This window comes from Microtus ochrogaster, chromosome 18 (genome assembly GCF_000317375.1).
Source record: "Microtus ochrogaster isolate Prairie Vole_2 chromosome 18, MicOch1.0, whole genome shotgun sequence".
Taxonomy (NCBI): domain Eukaryota; kingdom Metazoa; phylum Chordata; class Mammalia; order Rodentia; family Cricetidae; genus Microtus; species Microtus ochrogaster.
In genome coordinates this window covers 64,030,834-64,048,622 of record NC_022020.1, presented here as the reverse complement: position 1 = coordinate 64,048,622, position 17,789 = coordinate 64,030,834, and the positions used below count along the sequence as shown (strand labels likewise).

The following is a 17,789-nucleotide window of genomic DNA, read 5'->3' as shown; positions in this document are numbered from 1 at the left end:
TCCCATAACATCCACTACCCTCCCCCTTTAAAGTTCAACATCTTGTTTGCCTTTGAAAGTGAGTTCTCCAAGTTGGCTGTCACCACCAGCAACTATCATCTGCCGATTGCTCGCTAAAACCCTTTCCTGACTGGTCTCTTTCCTTCTTCCAAGGCCCAGGTTACAGGGCTCTAGGGTCAGTGGCCTCCAAGGCAGGCAGGATCTGAAGACCTGATGGGAAGAGATCTGGGGCTGGGAGTGGAGACTCTCTTGGCCTTGTTGCTTTGGGGAAGTTGGATTTGGCCGCTGTGGCAGTGCTTGGGGTGTTCTTGAGTTCTCTCCAGAATTCTCTCTCATGCTCCAGGCAAAAGAGCCTACTCCTGACCTCTTCTTAGGGTGTCCATGTTGGATTTGGATGAGTGTGGGTCTCTGTGGTTCTGGTTCGCCTATGCTGCCTTTAGTTCCTGTCTCTTTAGGGATAAAGCCATGGGGTAGGGCATAACCTTCCTGGGCTCCCCAAGCTGCCTGCTATTTGGGTAGGGCCTCACTGCCTTCCTGTGACCCACTTGTTTGCTCTGAAAGATCGAACAATTGAGTACAGGCCCAACAATAGGGACAGGGATAAAAATCCAGAACCATGTCTAGGTACCTCATGGTTGCCTGTGGACTGCCTGGGGGAAGAGTATCCTGCTGACCTGCTGACTGTTATCATATCTTTTTACCTTTGGAGAGGATGCTAACTTGGTAGTCATCTCCCCAGACCTAAGCTGTGTGTCTCTGAGGGCAAGGGTGTGTGTGTGTGCGTGTGTGTGTGTGTGTGTGTGTGTGTTTGCATTTGCGTACTTCCTCAGGCCAGCATTAGCAACTCTCAGCACCACCAGCACCCACCTCCAGGATCTTTGACTCAGAGTTGGACACAGCAGCTGTCTCACTAGGGTCTTTCCATATGGAGACACAGAATGCCAAAGCTGAGAGTCCTCCAGGCCCATTTGTGGAAGGAACACAGGATGCCGGTTTCTGATGTGATCCATGAAAACACTGAGTAGTGGCTCTCGGGAGCCCCGGGCTCTCTTCTGGCCTGGGAAGCAGGTGGCTCCTTGAACTTTGAGTGGCAAGTGGGTTTAGGTCACATCCTCCCCTAAGGCACGTGAAGGAGCTTTTGATGGTTTTTGTCTGAAGTAGAGTTGAGTGGAAAGGCGAAGCTTGTGTGTCTCATGATAGCTCAGGCTGGGTGTGGCCCTAACAATACAGGGTCTCTGGAACAGAGTGCACCCTAGAGCCACACAGAGGTGCAGGGATATGCCTGTGGATGTCCCTGTGAATTGTGGGTCGAGCTTCTGCATCTTAGTCCAGTGCTTGCAGCTTGCAGGTCACGGATCACTGGAGAGAGCCCAGAGCTAGGGAGGTCAGCATTGGGACAAACTCTATTCTCTTTCACAATGTTGAGAGAAGGTGCTGGAAGTCATTATAAGTGTAAATATATGCTACATTTCTGTGTGTGTGCGTGTGTGTGTGTGTGTGTGTGTGTGTGTGTGTGTAAGAGAGAGAAAGAGAAGGGGAGAGAGACTGACTCGGACTTCTCTCTTTCTTATTACCAATATCATAATTACATTTTATTAATTGCCCAATTATATTATTTATAATACCTAGTCATATGAATTACCAAACTCTCCAGTCCCTAACGAATGGTAGCAAGACCTTCGCATTATCTGGAATGGATCTAAACCTACGTTCACTAATGAGCAAACATTTCTGAGATCAATTGCAAAACCAAGTAACACTTGAGTTTTACAGATCATACTGAGCACACAAATTCAACTCCTTTCTAGAAAGAGGTCTTGGCTACCTTAAAACAAGAGGACATGGTCCCCTACCACTTACCCTAGAGGGCAGGCTGGGCTGCCATGGGCCTAGGCAGGTTCTCTGGGTTGCTCCCATGGTGTACCTGCCCTGTTGGGCCTTACCAGTCTGTTTGGAGGGAAGGGTACCTGGTGCTCTATTTCCAAAGCACTCAGCACATGCTAGTAGTGCTGGCTATACAGCAGCCATTTGTGAGTGGAGGAGAGAGAGGGTGTTTTGGAGTAAGCAGCCGAGGGCCTAATAGGACTAGACCCACACTCCCTTCCAGTACCAGGCGTCCTTCTGTCTCCACCCTGCCAACCAGTGGTCCAGGGTCAGTTTTGGGGGAGAAGTCGGGGCCCTAGGCTTCCTTCTGGGGCTCAGGAAATAGCTGCTTTGCTCGTCAGCTGGGAGGCGGGTGTGCCGCTTCCCGCCCCAGGGCTCCTGTTTTGTAAGTTATTTTGGCCTGGCCGCTTAGCTCTGTCTCCGTGGCAACTCAAGAGGAAACTGGCCAAGGCCCTGGGCCCAGACAGCTCTGCCCACCGGCTTCAGGCTTAACCAGTGTTCTGGTGCAAAGGGGGCTTTGCTGCCATGGGATTTGGAAGAGCTGTTATTCTCCAGTGTTTTCTGTTGAGGGCTGCAACTTCTCTTTTCCCAGCGGGATGGAGTGGAACCCATGTTGGTCTGTCACTCCCTACTGTAGGAATCCACGGGAGGGAGTGGGCCTTGCCCTAGGAGAGTGTGCCCTAAGTGTGCTAAGGTTTGATGTTTCCGTCTTTGCTGGAGCAGCCTCCCTGTGATCAAGTTCTAGAGACGGGTTTAATCAACGGCAGACTTGTCCGTGCGAGCAGGATCTGTTAGCTCTATATCAGGTTTTCAAAGGAAGCCCTCGGCCGGGCAGAGCACCTTGGAAACTGAACAATGGAAAGTAATGCTTTACTATGCACCCAGGAGAATGTTGGAGTTCTTCAAGGAAAGATGTGGACCCAGGCTGCACACGGGACCCTTAAGCCTGCTGTGGTGAGCTTATTCGTGGATCGTTGGGTGACATTTTCTGTTACTCCAGCAAGCCCAGTTCTCTAGCCTGTAAATCTCCCTTCAGCACAGCCTTGCGTGACAGTTTTTCAGAACCTGTTGCTGTCTGTCACTTCCCAGGACTGGCACAGTTGCCTCGACGCTGTCCTCCCTAGGTAGCACCATCCTACGCGCTAAGTGACCAGCAAGAACTCTGCTGCCCCTGTCCTGTCGTCTTCTTTTGTTTTAGCCCTAAGTGTAGACGCTTTCAGCCTCACCCGCACCCCTGCAGACAGGTGCTGTGGCGTGTAGAAAGACCGGGGTGGGCAGGCATCTGGAGGACGGGACCTGGCTGGCAGGCTCCTGCTGCTTCTATTTCTAGCGTCAAGTCCTGCAGTGTCGTGCGAGGAAAGGCTAAAGGGGTGTTCCTTAAAACGAAAGGTGAACATTGGCTGTAAAGTGCCGTGCTCTGTGTGTGTGAACAGTGAGTTCTGGTGGTGGTTCTGATAGCCATGCTTATGGGAGAGCGTCACATACATTGATGTGCCGGACGCACAGTGTTGTCATAACTCACTTCAGGCAAGATGCCAAGTGCCCTGGATGAGAGCTCCTACAGAGTGACTTCCCAGCAGGTGCCATAGGTCACCTGGTGGGCAGCAGGCATTCTCCTGCAGCTGCAGTGTCTTACAAGGAGATATACCAGGTGCTTTCATGGCGTGTACTCTTCAGAAGCAACGCCTTGGTACAGCTGAAGTAAATTCTCCTGCAGGATCAGAGTATTTTGGTCAGCACTGGCTTGTTGGTTTGCTGAGGCCGGTAGGAGCTGGCCAGCTGAACAACTCTGGGTTTGCCCAGTGTTGCCTGCACCCCATTGCGTCCACACGGAGTTCTGCGTGCAGCAGGGTGGCTGAGAGAAATGAGCCAGGGCCCGATGACCTGTGGCACCTGCGGAGGACGGCTGTGCCTTCATTACATTTGGTTACATGGCAGAGTAGAGGGCGAGCTGCGAGAGCTCTTTGCTTTCAACTGTGCTGCTCTTCTGTGGTCCCTGCACCTCCGTTTAGTGACCCAGCAAAAGCCAGGCTGCCAGTCACAACAGTGTCTGATATTACATAATCACTTCCAACATCTCGGGACTGGTGAGGGACTTACTGGGAAGCTTGGCATTCCCTATAGACTCTACAGAGCAACCCCTTTGTATGTATAGATGGAAGTTAGTGCAGGTGAAGCGCTAGCCCCGCCCCCACAGGCCCAGGCTTTGTGGCAAGAGGAAGCTCAGCTGAAGTCAGCTGCCCGCCACAGTGAGCATGCTTACTCCAGAGGACTCTGAGAGGCAGACACACCTCTCACAAACAGGCATTTAAGCTTTTATTCTGGAGTTTGACCAAGGAAATTCAAATGTAGGTTAGTTAGTTTTGTTTTTCATATGTTTTTGAGAAGGGGGCTCACATAACCCGATGCTAGTCTCTAACTCACTGTGTAGCCAGGATAGCCTCTAATTCATGATCCTCTGCCTCCCCCTCCCGAGCGCTGGGCTCACAGGTGAGCCTGCTTTATGTGGTGCTAGGTATTGAACCCAAGGCTCCTCCAATGCCAGAAGTATTTACTTACTGATCTGTCTCCCTAACCTGTTCTGTTATTTTTTTTAAAAAAATAATGTTTTATGGATTTTATTTTGCCCTGTTGAATACTATTTTATTAAACATTCTGGTTTAAGTAAAGGCCCCTCTTGTAATGTCCTGGGGCCTGTGTGCCAAGTTCCACAACTTCCTCTTCCTCTGCATCTGGGCCCAGAGTGAGAAAAACCTCCTTCTTCCTCCTTCTTGGGGCCTTAGAAAACCTTGTTGCTAGGGCAGCCCCAAGGAGACAAGCAGAGATTTGCCATGCCGTTTGCCCTCTCCTGGACGCGGCCTTGTCTTCTGGAATCTTCCAGATCCACAGGCAGCTGAAGCCCACGCCTCATATACTGCAAGGGGTGTCAGGGCGGGACTGAGGAGAGCCCATTGCTGGGAGTCTCCAAAGAAGCCTTCCAGTGTCCCCTTCCCACTGAGGGAAGGTGGTCAGCTGGGGACCAGCCCCGATCTGGAGTACATACGATCCTTTCACTTGGGGGACGGAGAACACGAGAGCCAGGTCTTGCACAATCGCAGGTGTGCCTCTTTCGGGGTCTTGCAGCTCAAGACTGTGAAGGGCTGGCCCAGGTCTTCAGGCCACACCTCTGGATGGAGAACTGGGCAAGCCCTGGGCTTGGCTTTCCCAGCATATGCACAGCTGCTTGGATGCCAGTGTTTCTCATTAGCCTTAGGCTCATACTGCCTAGTCTTCCAGAGCTGGCTCCCTTTAAGATGAAAACCAGTTCTTTATTTTAAAGATTTATTTATTTTATTTTATGTGTGAGTATTTTGCCTACAGGTATAGATGTGTACCACGTGTGTGTTTGGTGCCAGCCGAGGTCAGAATTGGGCATCAGATCCCCTGGAACTAGAGTTCCAGGTAGTTGTGAACCACCATGTGAGAGATGGGAATTGAACCCAGGTCTTCTGCAAGAGCAACATGTATTCCCAACTGCCAAGCCACCTCTCCAGTCTTGAAAGCCCATTCCTCTCCAGTGTTAGGTTATTTACTGGCAGGCTTCCCGCTTTGCAGAAAGCTCTAGACACATGTGGCAGTATAACATTGGCAAGGCTAGACTTCCCAGGCTGATTAGCTGCCCGCTCAGGGCTGGGGCCTGTGAAGTCAGCTCACCTGGGTGCTGTTTGGGCAACCATGGCACCCCCATGGGTGTGGTCACCACCGTTCTTAGGACGTGCACTTTGTTCAGAAGTGGCGCCTCTGGCAAAAATTTGCCTTGCCATGCTATTCCCCGTGCCTGCTAGGACCCTGGTGGTTCCACGGCTCAGAAGGCTGGAGGGCAGAGCACAGATGGGACCCTGGTGGTACCACGGCTCAGAAGGCTGGAGAGCAGAGCACAGATGACCTCATCTTCGGGGCCCTTTGAGTGATGAGCAGGTGGGGTCATGAAGGGGTCACCCATCTGTGGTGGAACGGAGTCTATAATTTCTGAAGACCTTGGGAGATGACCAGAAGGAGCAAAGTGATGACCGCTAGAGAAACTTCCCGAAGGGGGCATGTTTCAGAGGATGCCGTACACCAGGGAGCACCAAGCCAGAAATCCTAGCTCAGAGGTGAACTGAGGAAAGAGAGGCAGACATTAGTTCAAGTTTAAGTGACTGCAAGCCCCCAACATTGGTGAAAGTGTTGTTGAAATAAGTTACCAAAGCACCCACCGTGTTAGACTATCATTTCCTTCTTCCTTCCGTCAGTATTCCGATTTAGCAATGACATGGTGACATTTTGGGATCCTCGCCTTACACTCTGGCTTTGGTGGACTAGTTAAGACCTGAATTCTTAGCTGCAGATGGGCAGATCCTGGCCTCTGAACCATGGAACACTGATTGTGCTTTTCTATTGAAAGTTCCAGATTGGAAAAGGCTGTGCCAGCGGAGGGAGATCTCTGCAGCAACATCTTTCCTGTGTCTGCTTACCTGTGTGCAAGAGCAAACATAGGATGCATAGAGAACCCCTCCTCCCCAGGCCTCCCCCTCCCCTCCCCCTCCTTTCTGCCTCTCTCCTCCTTTTGCCAAGATGACTGTTCAGACAGCCTCTGGCAAGAACAACAGAGAAGACAGCATCTGGACATAGACATCTATCAGTGCTGTTCCCGCATGGGGTCCCTAGTAACCTGCTCCAGACTTGCCTGTGGGCGACCTCACAGAGCAGCCAGGTCGTCTGTCTGTTTCACCAGCCAGCCTTTGGTCTTAGGCCTGGTTTTCCCACTTGTTCATCTCATACCTACTGGGTCCTCTGAGACTAGTGTTTTTTCTCATTATGTACCACGGCAGTCCGTATCCACCCCTATCAGTCTTCCCCATGGCTGTACTTGGGGTACTGGGGGTGGCCTGCCTCTGTCCAAGATTGGGATACACAGTTGGACATGAAGGGGGGCTTAATGAAAGTGGACAGCTCTGCAATCTTGTCCGGTGCTTATGAAGACAGCCTGAGCTTAGGAAGTCAGCAAAGGCCTACACTCTGAGACCAGACAGCACTAGCCACCAGTTCTGTCTCTTCAGAAGCGTTGTCTTCTCTAGAAAGTGGCTTTAGAGTAATTTAGAACAGTGTCCTTTTTAGCATTAGGCTCCAGCTTCTTGAGGTGTGGCATTCTGAAGGGCAGCAGTGCTTTTGTACGACAAGGACCCTCCAACCAAGGCCTTGGCTGCAGGGTCCACCTGGCGCAAAGGCAGCTTCCTGTTTGGGTTGCTGCTGATTCCTCCAGCTGTCACTTGTTCCTCTTTGTCTCAGCTCTAGTCTTTTCCAAAGGGCCATGGTGACCTAGGATTGAGGACTACAATGTGTCCTCTCACTGGACTCTGGAGTGGAACCCTTGCCTACCTCATAAAGAGGCTGCTGTGTGGCTGGAGGGATTGTGAGCTCCCCACTAATGGGAGAAGACTGCAGTAGGCAGTGATGGAAATTTTCTAACTACCTGAGGCCTGGCTTGTTCCTCCTCAGAAATATCCTAGGGTTTGGCTGGTGCTCCGAGACCCTAACATTCCTAGAGTTTTCCCTGCTGGTTCTGAACCAGGGATCAACAGCGAGCTGTGCCTTCCCTGAGCACACTGTCTTCCAGGCGGGCACAGAAGCCCGGCATGGAGCTAGGACTTCCTTGTGCTGATTTCTGTTATTCAGGGACATGGAAACACTTGTTTCCAGACACACACGAATGGCTCTGGGATGCTGAGAGCCTTTTCTGACGAGAAATCCAGAAGCAAGCCTTTCCTGTAGATTGCTAATTAGAATAATGATTTTTTTTTAAAAAAAAGTGTTTATCAAGACATAATTAAGCACATAATGGCTCCGAGATCTAGCCGTGCCTTAGAACCGTCTGTTTTGTTTAAGAAGCTCTGGAAGATAGATTTCCAGGTACCAGCCAGCCTCGGTAGCATAGAGAAACTTCAGAATTCACATTCGCATCCATCCTTTGAGTGTGCTCTTTGCGGTCGAGCATGTGGGCTGCTGGATAGCGAATTTCCTGTAAACACCTGTTTAAATGTCCAGGTCCCTGTGTCTAAAGCACATACCTCCGTTGACTTATACACTTGTCATTCTTCCTCCCTCCCTCTACCGTCTGCCCAGCCGCTGTCCATCCTTCTGTCCATCACCTGCCACTCATGCACGGCCATCCGTGAAATACAATGAACACCTGGCTTAGAAGTCACACTCCCCCTGCCTTGCCCAGCCTCTGAAATGCTAGTCCAAGGCTCTGCAGACAGCCATGAACCAGAAGGCTGAAGCATGGCTTCTACTGGTCAGAGGGATGGGAGGATAAAAATGTATGTTAGCTGGTGATGCATGCCAGAGAGAGGGATGGGGGGAGGGATAAACTTGAGAAGATAACTCAGCTATTGGAGTAGGTTATAAAATCATTACAGGGGCTAGGGAATGCGGAGTTTAAATAGAGAGCACAGTAAGGGACAGCTGTGTGGCATTTGGCGGGGGACATCTAGCTGAGGGAGGCTTTCGTGCTGGAACAGAGTGAGGTCTGGAGTCCTTGGGGCAGCCTGACCTCAAAATGCTTCCAGAGGCTACTCCTGGGGCCTGGAGTCCTCAGGGGACGCCCCGGTCTTGCCTTTGTTGAGTATCTGATGCTGCTTCCTGGCCTCATCTCTTCTCTTTCTCTTTTCTTCCAGAACACTACAGCTATGCATCCCCTGGCATCACCTCGACTCTGCCTCTTCCCACAGCGCACACCTCCCTGCCAGCCCCATGCCATGACCTCCAGACATCCACCCCTGGTATCTCAGCTGTTCCTTCAGCAAATCATCCCGCGAGTTATGGAGGGGCTGTGGACAGCGGGCCCTCGGGGTACTTTCTGTCCTCTGGAAACACCCGGCCCAATGGGGCCCCAACTCTGGAGAGTCCTCGAATTGAGATCACTTCCTACCTGGGCCTCCACCATGGCGGCAGCCAGTTTTTCCATGACGTGGAGGTGGAAGATGTGCTTCCCAGCTGCAAGCGGTCACCATCCACGGCCACCCTGCACCTGCCCAGCCTGGAAGCCTACAGAGACCCCTCCTGCCTGAGCCCAGCCAGCAGCCTGTCCTCAAGGAGCTGTAATTCCGAGGCCTCCTCCTATGAGTCCAACTACTCGTACCCGTACGCATCCCCCCAGACCTCTCCGTGGCAGTCACCCTGCGTGTCTCCCAAGACCACAGACCTTCTGGGATCTCCAAGACACTCCCCATCCACCTCTCCGCGCGCCAGTGTCACCGAGGAGAGCTGGCTCGGTGCACGTGGCTCCCGGCCCACATCCCCCTGCAACAAACGCAAGTACAGCCTCAATGGCCGGCAGCCCTCCTGCTCACCCCACCACTCACCCACACCGTCCCCGCATGGCTCCCCTCGGGTCAGCGTGACCGAGGACACCTGGCTCGGAAACACCACCCAGTATACCAGCTCTGCCATTGTGGCAGCCATCAACGCCCTGACCACTGACAGCACCCTGGACCTGGGTGATGGCGTCCCTATCAAGTCTCGAAAGACAACCCTGGAGCACGCACCCTCGGTGGCCCTCAAGGTAGAGCCAGCTGGGGAAGACCTGGGCACCACTCCGCCCACCTCTGACTTCCAACCCGAGGAGTTCGCCTTCCAGCACCTTCGCAAGGGTGCCTTTTGTGAGCAGTATCTGTCGGTGCCACAGGCCCCGTACCAGTGGGCAAAGCCCAAGTCTCTGTCCCCTACGACATACATGAGGTAAGCAGCCTCCAACTGGGGTTGAACTGTGTTTGGGGGTATGCAGGAGGAGATGTGGCGGGGGTGGAGGAGAGCATTGCCCTGGCTTCTCTGTAGAGATATGGTATGCTGGTACATGTAGCATGTCCCTACCCCCTTGTCTCCTCTGGTGGCAGCTCCCTACGGGCCATCTCTGTCTGCCTGTTCCTTTTCTAAGGACACCTCAAACTAGATTAGGGGACCCCCAAAAGTATTGATTCACAGACACGAACTTTTTGGAGGTTACTTCACAGGTGCCGGGGCCAGGATGGTAGCACTAGAATTCTGTGGCTGCCGTTCTGCTCAGGCTGAGGGTCATCAGACACCCACAGTTGTGTTTTGAGTAAGCCCAGCGAGGCAGTCACCCCCCTGTGTGTTCTGCCTGCTGCCTACCAACTTCCTTTCTCTGCCTTAATTGCTGTCGCCATGCTGGCGCAGATGGGCTCTCTGCTTCATGGTCCCCCAGAGCAGCCAGCTCACCAGGGTTCCAGCACCAACACTGCCACCGCCTCCCAGGAGACCAGTACATGCTTGCTGGCAGTCTGCTCCACGGGGAGCTAGAGCGTGTTACAAATCTACTCTCTTAAGTTGTTGGTTTTTCTTTTAAACAGGATGTATAGGGCTGCTTGCCATTTACCAGGTTCATTTAACCAGCTCAGGGCTTTTATTTTGAACTAAACAGCTTTCCGGACAGGTGTGCCCCTTGTGACGCCTGGCAGGCTGCTTTTTGCTCCAGGGTTTTCACACGAGGCATTAAAGCATCTAATCTGACACCAGAATCTGGACCACTTCCATGTGCTGAGGCACCTCTGGCCCAGGCGCCTGTCATGTCGCAGGGACTGTCTAAGGCCTGGTGCTTCTCTTTTGCCCACTTCCCATCTCCGTCTCCGCACGGCAGACTCAGGCCCACTTGGGGCATGGCTGCCGCGCACTGTGCCCCCCCCCCGTGTTGGCGTTCGGTGCGCTAGACCCCAGTTCGTGAGCTTCGGGCAAGGGGCTGGAGGTTAAAATACACAGACACACACAGACAGAGAGACAGTGACACGGGCCATCCTTGAATTCCCCAAGAATGCCCCCTTTGTTGTGTTCAGGGGCAGGTTATATAGAGATAGCCACGCCCCAGCCAAACCCACCAGAAACCACTCTCCTGCCATCAGGAACTCCTGAAGGTCTCGTGCTCAGAGCAGCTGTAGGCACTCAGATCAGGGGATTGCAAGAAATTCAGGATCTGGGGTCTCACTGCTCCCAGCACATGGCCACCTAGTGTTTGGTACCCTGATCTCTAGTGACTGTGAGGCCACTAGCTCCAGAATTCAGTTGGAGTTTTGGGGTTCTTGTCACACAGTGCAGCCACGTGGCCGTGTGGGACTGGGGCCACTCCAGGAGATGTAGTGACCGGTTGTGAGTGATACTACTGGACGCTCTGTAAGGGGCAGCGATGGGAACTGAGGACAGGAGAGTGGAACAGAGCTGTTGTCCTGCTGGATACAGGCCTCTGTCAGTCTGTCCTCTGTCCCTCCCTCTGTCCGAGGACCTCAAAGGGCTGGCAGTTCAAGCCATGTCATCAGAACCTGTCAAGATTTATCTAAAATACTGGAAGCTAAAATACATAAACAACTGTTGAGCCTACTGTACTATCACTGTGTTTACCTAAAACCAAGAATATTTCAACACTGGCCTCACAGCTCACAGCTATCGGCATTACACGATTTGTTTGTGGTTCATGGACAGTGAAGGCCATTGTTACTCACTGAGACTTAATGGGACTCCTGAGATCAAGGGAAGAGGGATGTCCTAAAATATAACCGAAGCCATAGCAGTAAGAGCCTTGTAGAATTAAGATTCAGGTAAGCACATGAGTGGCTTACTGGGGCTGGAGTGACAGGAACCACAGACTGGTGGCTTTCCCACCAGGCATCTGCTCTCTCCCAGGGCCTGGAAGCCCAAGGTGAATGTGTGTGGTCAGCTGGCTCCTTCTGCGACTCCTTCCTTGGCTTCCAAATCGCTATCATCTCCCCCGTGTTCCACGGTCATTCCTCTGCCTTCCTTTAACTTCCTAGACCTGGATGTGGGTTCATGCTAGTGACACCACCTTGGTCACCCCTTTAAAGGTACTTTCTCCAGATCAGTCATCCTTTGGGGGTGCCAAGAGTCCAAGTTAGAGCTATGGGGACACAGTTCAAAACTGACTGCATGTCTTTCTTTTTCAGGGAAATAGCAAATCTCCTCTAAACATGAGATCTGTCCCCATGCTATGTTTTTTGGTTGGGTATTTCTGGTGGCGCACAGCTGGCTGGCTGCCCGTCGCAGCCTGCCGGCGTCACAGGCCCTGGAAGGCAGTTGATGTTGTTTTCCTCTGCTTAGGAGCACTGACAGGAGCCTACTGGCCTGCGAGCCTATGGCCTCTATCTCGTGGTCATGAAATTCCTGTGAGCTAACACAAACACCACCCTATCCTGGGGGTTGAAGTTCTCCTTTTCCACTGTTTTGCTTCACCTAAAATATGTTTCCTGGTCCCTTTTAGTGGATTTCCATAAACTCACTAAACAAATGGCTGCTCCAGGCAGCTGGGAGCTTCTGTGGAGAGGAAATGTGGGGTGATTTGACCATCACTGTGAAGAAGCCAGACTCCCTCCCCACAGATGCTCTTAGTGGACAAGCACCAGGCAGCAGGGACCTGGAGGTACCCCTGGAAGGCTGTGTTCCCATGTGTCCCCTAGATTTGGTCTGTCTGAAGAGTTCCCCTGGGGTGAATCCCTGTCCCCACCCATCCTGGGTATGGTGCCTCCCTCATACTTTCAATTTCATTTGGGGGATCTCGTTTGTTGTTTTCTGTGGTGTGCACTCCCTGTCCCGCTCAGGGTGCTCCAGTTAGCCCCATGGCAAAGACCAAGAGTGACACTGAATTCTCGGTACAACGGAAGAAATTACATTTGTGGCGCTCATAGGAACAGTGGACAGGGTTTCGCGGTTTTAGCCTCAGGCTCTAACTGGATGTTGCTGTGGGAAATGGCACAGTCATGTGGTGACATGCTTGAGTCTCAGTGATGGCAATAGCCGTGGCAGATACCTTCCTTGCAGGCAGAGCCACCATGGTGTTGCTGCTGAGCCTGGGGGTGGGGGGAGTGGGCCAGTGTGAAACCAGGGCACTGGCACCTATTGAAGGGTGGGAAGAGTGCACCCCAGAGTGCCCGTGTCTGGAGATGCCAGTTCACATTAGCTTGTTCCTGGATGTGGTTTTCAGATTGTGGCTTTTAAGGAATTGTGTGTAGTGTATGTGTGTGTGTGTGTGTGTGTGTGTATAAGTGTGTGTATGTGTGTGTGTGTATGTGTGTGTGTATGTGTGTGTGGAGATTGTAAGTCAACTTTGGATGTCTTTTTCTTTTCTATTCTCTTTCTTTCTTTCTTTCTTTCTTTCTTTCTTTCTTTCTTTCTGTTTTTGTTTTTTTGAGAAAGCACACGGACCCCGCTAAGCTGGTAGGTAGGTGAGCTTCAAGGATTCACTCACTTCCCAGCCCCCAGTGCTGTGGTTACAGATGTGTGCCACAGCTCCCAGCTCTACATGACTGCTTAGGCATGTTTACATAAACAGCAGGCGCTTCGCCGACATGCTACTACACAGCCACATGAAAGGACTTTTGGATTAGCCCGAGGGACCTAAAGTTTAAATGACTGTCCATCCATCCCATGCAGACTTCACAGCGTACCTGTACTGTGTGTCAGAGCTTGGGCCAGCTCTCCATAGAGCCATTTTCTTTCCTTCTAGGACGGGCTCATGGGACATGTCTTACTGTCCTAATGTCCTCAGCCAGCACGATCTCTGGACTTGCCTATAAAAAGGCAAAAATCACATGAGGAATTCAGATAAAAAGGAACTGGCTTGGGGCTGGTGGACAGCTTTTAACTGTGTCTGCGGCTTCAGTGGTGTGTTTGCTGAGTTGGGTTGGATGCACGAGCCATTGCTTTCTGAAGAATAGCATTCCCAAGGGGTGGGGCAGGCTTGGCAAACAGCTTTGACTCAGGGAAGCCGGCTTGGTTCAGATGATAAGAAACGGGTGCTCCGTTCAAATCCGTTTATGTCAGCCGTTGTTTCTTTCAGGCTTTGGCTGTGATGTTGGACGCCTTGATGATACCAGTGGCTTTGATGCTATGCACAAGTGTTAGCTTCAAAAGGGCCAGCCAGTCCTCTTGCATTTAAGGTTATCGGAGTAGCTCAGAGTTTATCCTACGTGGGAATAAGATTAAATACGCCTGTAGATGTTCACAGCAAATCCAGGTCTTGTCTTTCTCCACGCTTGCCCAACCACTCTCATCAGGGGATTTTCACTTCGGATAGCTGCTCGGTGGATCCAGGATCCTTGTAGCCCAGGGAGGACACAATGTCTGTGAAGATCATTCTGGCTCCTGTGGGTCCTCAGGTCCTTGGTGGTGACAGCCCACCTCAGGGCTCTGGAAGCCAAACTGGCCTCTTGGTGTCTCTGGCATCAGCCAAGAACATCCAGACTCTGGGCTCTGGGAGGCTCATTAGAGCCATGATGATTGTGGATTCATTGCAACTAGAGTCTAGGAAGGCCCTGCCCTTCTTTAGAGCACAGAGGGGCAAATGAATTGGTGGCTACAGGGAGCAGAATCTTCCCAGTGAACTCGGCTGTGCTGTGGACTTAGTGGTGCTCACAACAGCTCCTTAGGAGACGGTTCTGTGACTAATAAAGCTGTTTACAGCCATTCCTAATCCCCTGTCCATACAAGGCCTACTCCCCTCTATATAAATTTCAGTATCACACCAAAGGGTTATCAGTACTCTGTCTATACAATTCCCAGTACTTTGCCATAGGATTCCCAGACTTGATATCCAGTGCCCAGTACTGTGTCCCTTGAGTGCTACTCTCTTCTTTAGTGCCGAGTTATTTCCAAGCGGTTCTTAACTGCATCCTGAGGGTAGCATCTTAGCTCTTGTTTTAGGACCACCCTCCTAGGTACTAAGCGTGTTGACTCTCCTGCATCTCCCCCTAGCTCTCGTCAGTGTGCAGTGTTCAAAGTCAGGTATTGAGTGAAACTTACTCGCTGTCTGGGAAAAGTCAGTGACTGGCATTGGGAGCTCACAGAGACTACCTTCCCCTGTGCTCGTGAAAGCGTTGTAGCATCTCCACCCAGCAGAGCCAGACTCCTGTAGCAGGTGACACACACAGACAAGACATCCAGGCAGAAGCTCTGGTGGAAAAGGGCGAGGCTGCCACAGGTTGTGGGTCCACGGACGTGCACTTTGTGTTCTCAAGAGCTATCTGCTGTTTGTTCTTGGTTTTGGCGTTGGCCTTTGATATCCCTGCCCCAGTTCCAGGAGAATGTCTCACCTGGTGGGGCGCCACACCCATCTTCTTTCTATGCTACAAAGACCCTGAATGTCTCTGGGAACTTGGAGAAGAAGGAGGGAGGGCTGGTTTGAGACTGGGAAGAAGTCTCTGTCACCCCATCCATATCTTAGGAGGCTTTGCAGATAAAGAAGCACTGGACCATGTCAGGTCCCCACACAGCCTCCTCATAACTGACAAAAGCCCAAGGAGGTCCCTTGTTAATGTGTCCAGATGATAACTGTTAGAGCCGGGACAGGCGTTCCGGATGAGCTGATCCCAAAGCCTGCACCCCAAATGCTACCTCTGTGATGTCCCCAACTCTAAGTTGTTCCATGGGGTCAGCTCTCACATGAGCCCTATGTAATACAGGGAGGGTGTAGGGGCTCCAGAGCAGGGCTGAACCCAGGCCTCTTTGAGGGAGAGCCAGAACCCAAGATCTCACTGGTCCTAGAGAATGGGGCTGCCTTCTAGAGCCTTTGGGGTTAAGACCTGGGAGCTGTGTATGGAATTCTCTGTCCACTCCTGCTGTGCCTCTGTAGTGTTATTGGGTGCCCGAGAGATGTTGGTTTCTTGTTCCTGGTGTCAGTTCACAGTTTGATACTTGGAGAACGGGCCTTGCCTCATTTACTTCTGCCTGGACAGTTAGCCTGCTGTTTCAGCTAGGACATTCAAGGAGACTATGTTCGTGAAGCTCCATCAGTATAGGGGATGTTGGTCTTTGGTTTCCTCTGAGCGTTCTGTGAGAAAAGGGGAACTCACACACTTCCACGGTCCAGGAGAAAATAGGATGACAGCGATCTTATTGAGGATTGGAACTCAGGCTCCCCTGGTTGTCCTGGAACTCGCTTTGTAGGCCAGGCTGGTCTCGAACTCACAGAGACCCACTTGCTTCTGCCTCCCAAGTGCTGGGATTAGAGGCGTGCACCACCACCACCAGCTGAACTGAGAATCTTTAAATGCAAACCACCTAGACCTTAGTTGTTACTGGTCTCAGAATAATCAAACTGCAGCTTCACGTGCTCAGGAGGGAAAAGAGGCTGTACCTGGTCTTGGTTGTCCCCAGTCAGGTCTGGGAGTGTTTTGGCTTGGAAGCTTTCACCAGTCTTGAATTTTAAGAATCTTCCAAATTGCTAAAACCCTGACTGGGAGGGAGTGTCCAAGGCCACATGCCTCCATCAGCGACCACTGATGAAGCGGTCAAATTTCTGCTCACGGGCTTCCATCTGAGAAAAGTTGTAGGGAGTCATTGCTAGTTAGAGTCGGGGCTGCCTGTAGAGCAATGGCTGCCTCGGGAGGAAACCCATGCGGGAAGTAATTGCTTACTTCTAATATACAACTGTTAGCTACAAGACAGTAGGGCTGTGTGTGTGCGTGTGAGTGTTTTTTGTATGTGTGTATATGGGAGTATATGTGTGTGGTGTGAGTGTGTGTGTGTGTGTGTGTGTGTGTGTGTGTGAGAGAGAGAGAGAGAGAGAGAGAGAGAGAGAGAGAGAGAGAGAGAGACTGGAGGACATTCTCAGGTATCATTTCCTCAGGCTCCAGCCACCACTAGTTTTTTCTTTTTCTTTTCTTTCTTGTTTTTTTCTTTTTTTAGAGAGGGGATCTCTTACTGTCCTGGAACTTGCCAAGTAGACTAGGCTAGCTGGCCCTGGAGCCCAGGGATCCACCTGTCTTCTCTTCATAGCCAGCACCTGGCTTCCCTGCATACCCCCAGGTGGGTGCATCTGGCTTCCCCCCCATACTCCCAGAATATGGGTTCTGGGGATTAAGCTCAGGTCCTGAGCTTGCAATGCACACATCTGACTGACAGCTAGCCCCCACAGTTTGCCTTTTTGTAATCTACTCTGAAGTCTCTCCCAGTGGCAGGAGTGTCGAGACCTATGCAGCCTAGTCTTAAAGACCTTTGCCCGGGGAAGCACCTGTAAGGCATAGGAGGACTTAGCTACTATGGAAGCTTAGGCACGGTATGTGGACACTGCCCACTACACCTGGCCAGCATTGCAGATGCAAGGGTTCCAGCCTCATCGGAAGGTTTCCCTTGGGACATACTGGTCATATGCACATAGTCTTCAGATGCAAACACTGCCGGGAGGTTTGGCATAGGAGTGGTCACGCACCTTTGCCCCTGCCATGGGCAATCCTGCACAGGTTGGCACCCAGCTCTGTCCCTGCTATATGGGCTGCTGCTTCCAGAAGAGCCACTCAGGTCACCAAGATGCAGACTTTGAGTCCCCTGAAAATACTTAGCTCACCCAGCGGGCGAATGTGGCAGTATGTGCCTAAAGCCCCAGGTAGTACCTTCCTATGATAACCCTGTTTTTGCTGGAACCAGGACTCGAGAACGAAGGAGGCCTGGGCAGCCAGTGACACTAATGGCCTAGAATCTCTAAGCTAGGCACAGAGCTGTGACACCTTAGTGGGTGTCTGACTATAGATGCTGATTCTGTGGCATGGCGAGGTTCTCTGACCGTGGGCCAAGGTGCCCAGCCTGTTTCATGTCTCCTGATGATTGAGGGACATCTGTGGGTGCTCTATGGGTTGGCACGGACTTAACCAACTTGACCAGCAACCGTTTCGGTATCACTTGGACACCAAGTTGTAGGAAGTCACAGAAGCGCCGTGTGACTTGCTTATCCTTCAGCCTCTCCTCCCTCGTGCTGCGTTCACGATATTGTGTTAGTTTGTTCTGATTTTCATTTTTTCGTAAATAACTCATGGCAGGTGTGGCCTAAAGCATTCTCATTATTAAAACATCAGGGATGTGTGTGCAGATCAGTG

The 17,789-nt window shown here is 51.7% G+C and overlaps 1 protein-coding gene across 2 annotated transcripts in view; it reads left to right on the top strand.

Annotated features, from left to right (window-relative positions):
• Window positions 1–17,789, top strand: part of Nfatc1 (nuclear factor of activated T cells 1) — a 111,075-nt gene that overhangs the window by 5,470 nt on the left and 87,816 nt on the right. For both annotated transcript variants that reach the window (XM_026783614.1, XM_005356310.3), the window contains exon 2: window positions 8,580–9,642. In XM_026783614.1, the coding sequence (XP_026639415.1) occupies window positions 8,580–9,642 (1,063 nt within the window). The remainder of the gene's footprint in view (window positions 1–8,579; window positions 9,643–17,789) is intronic.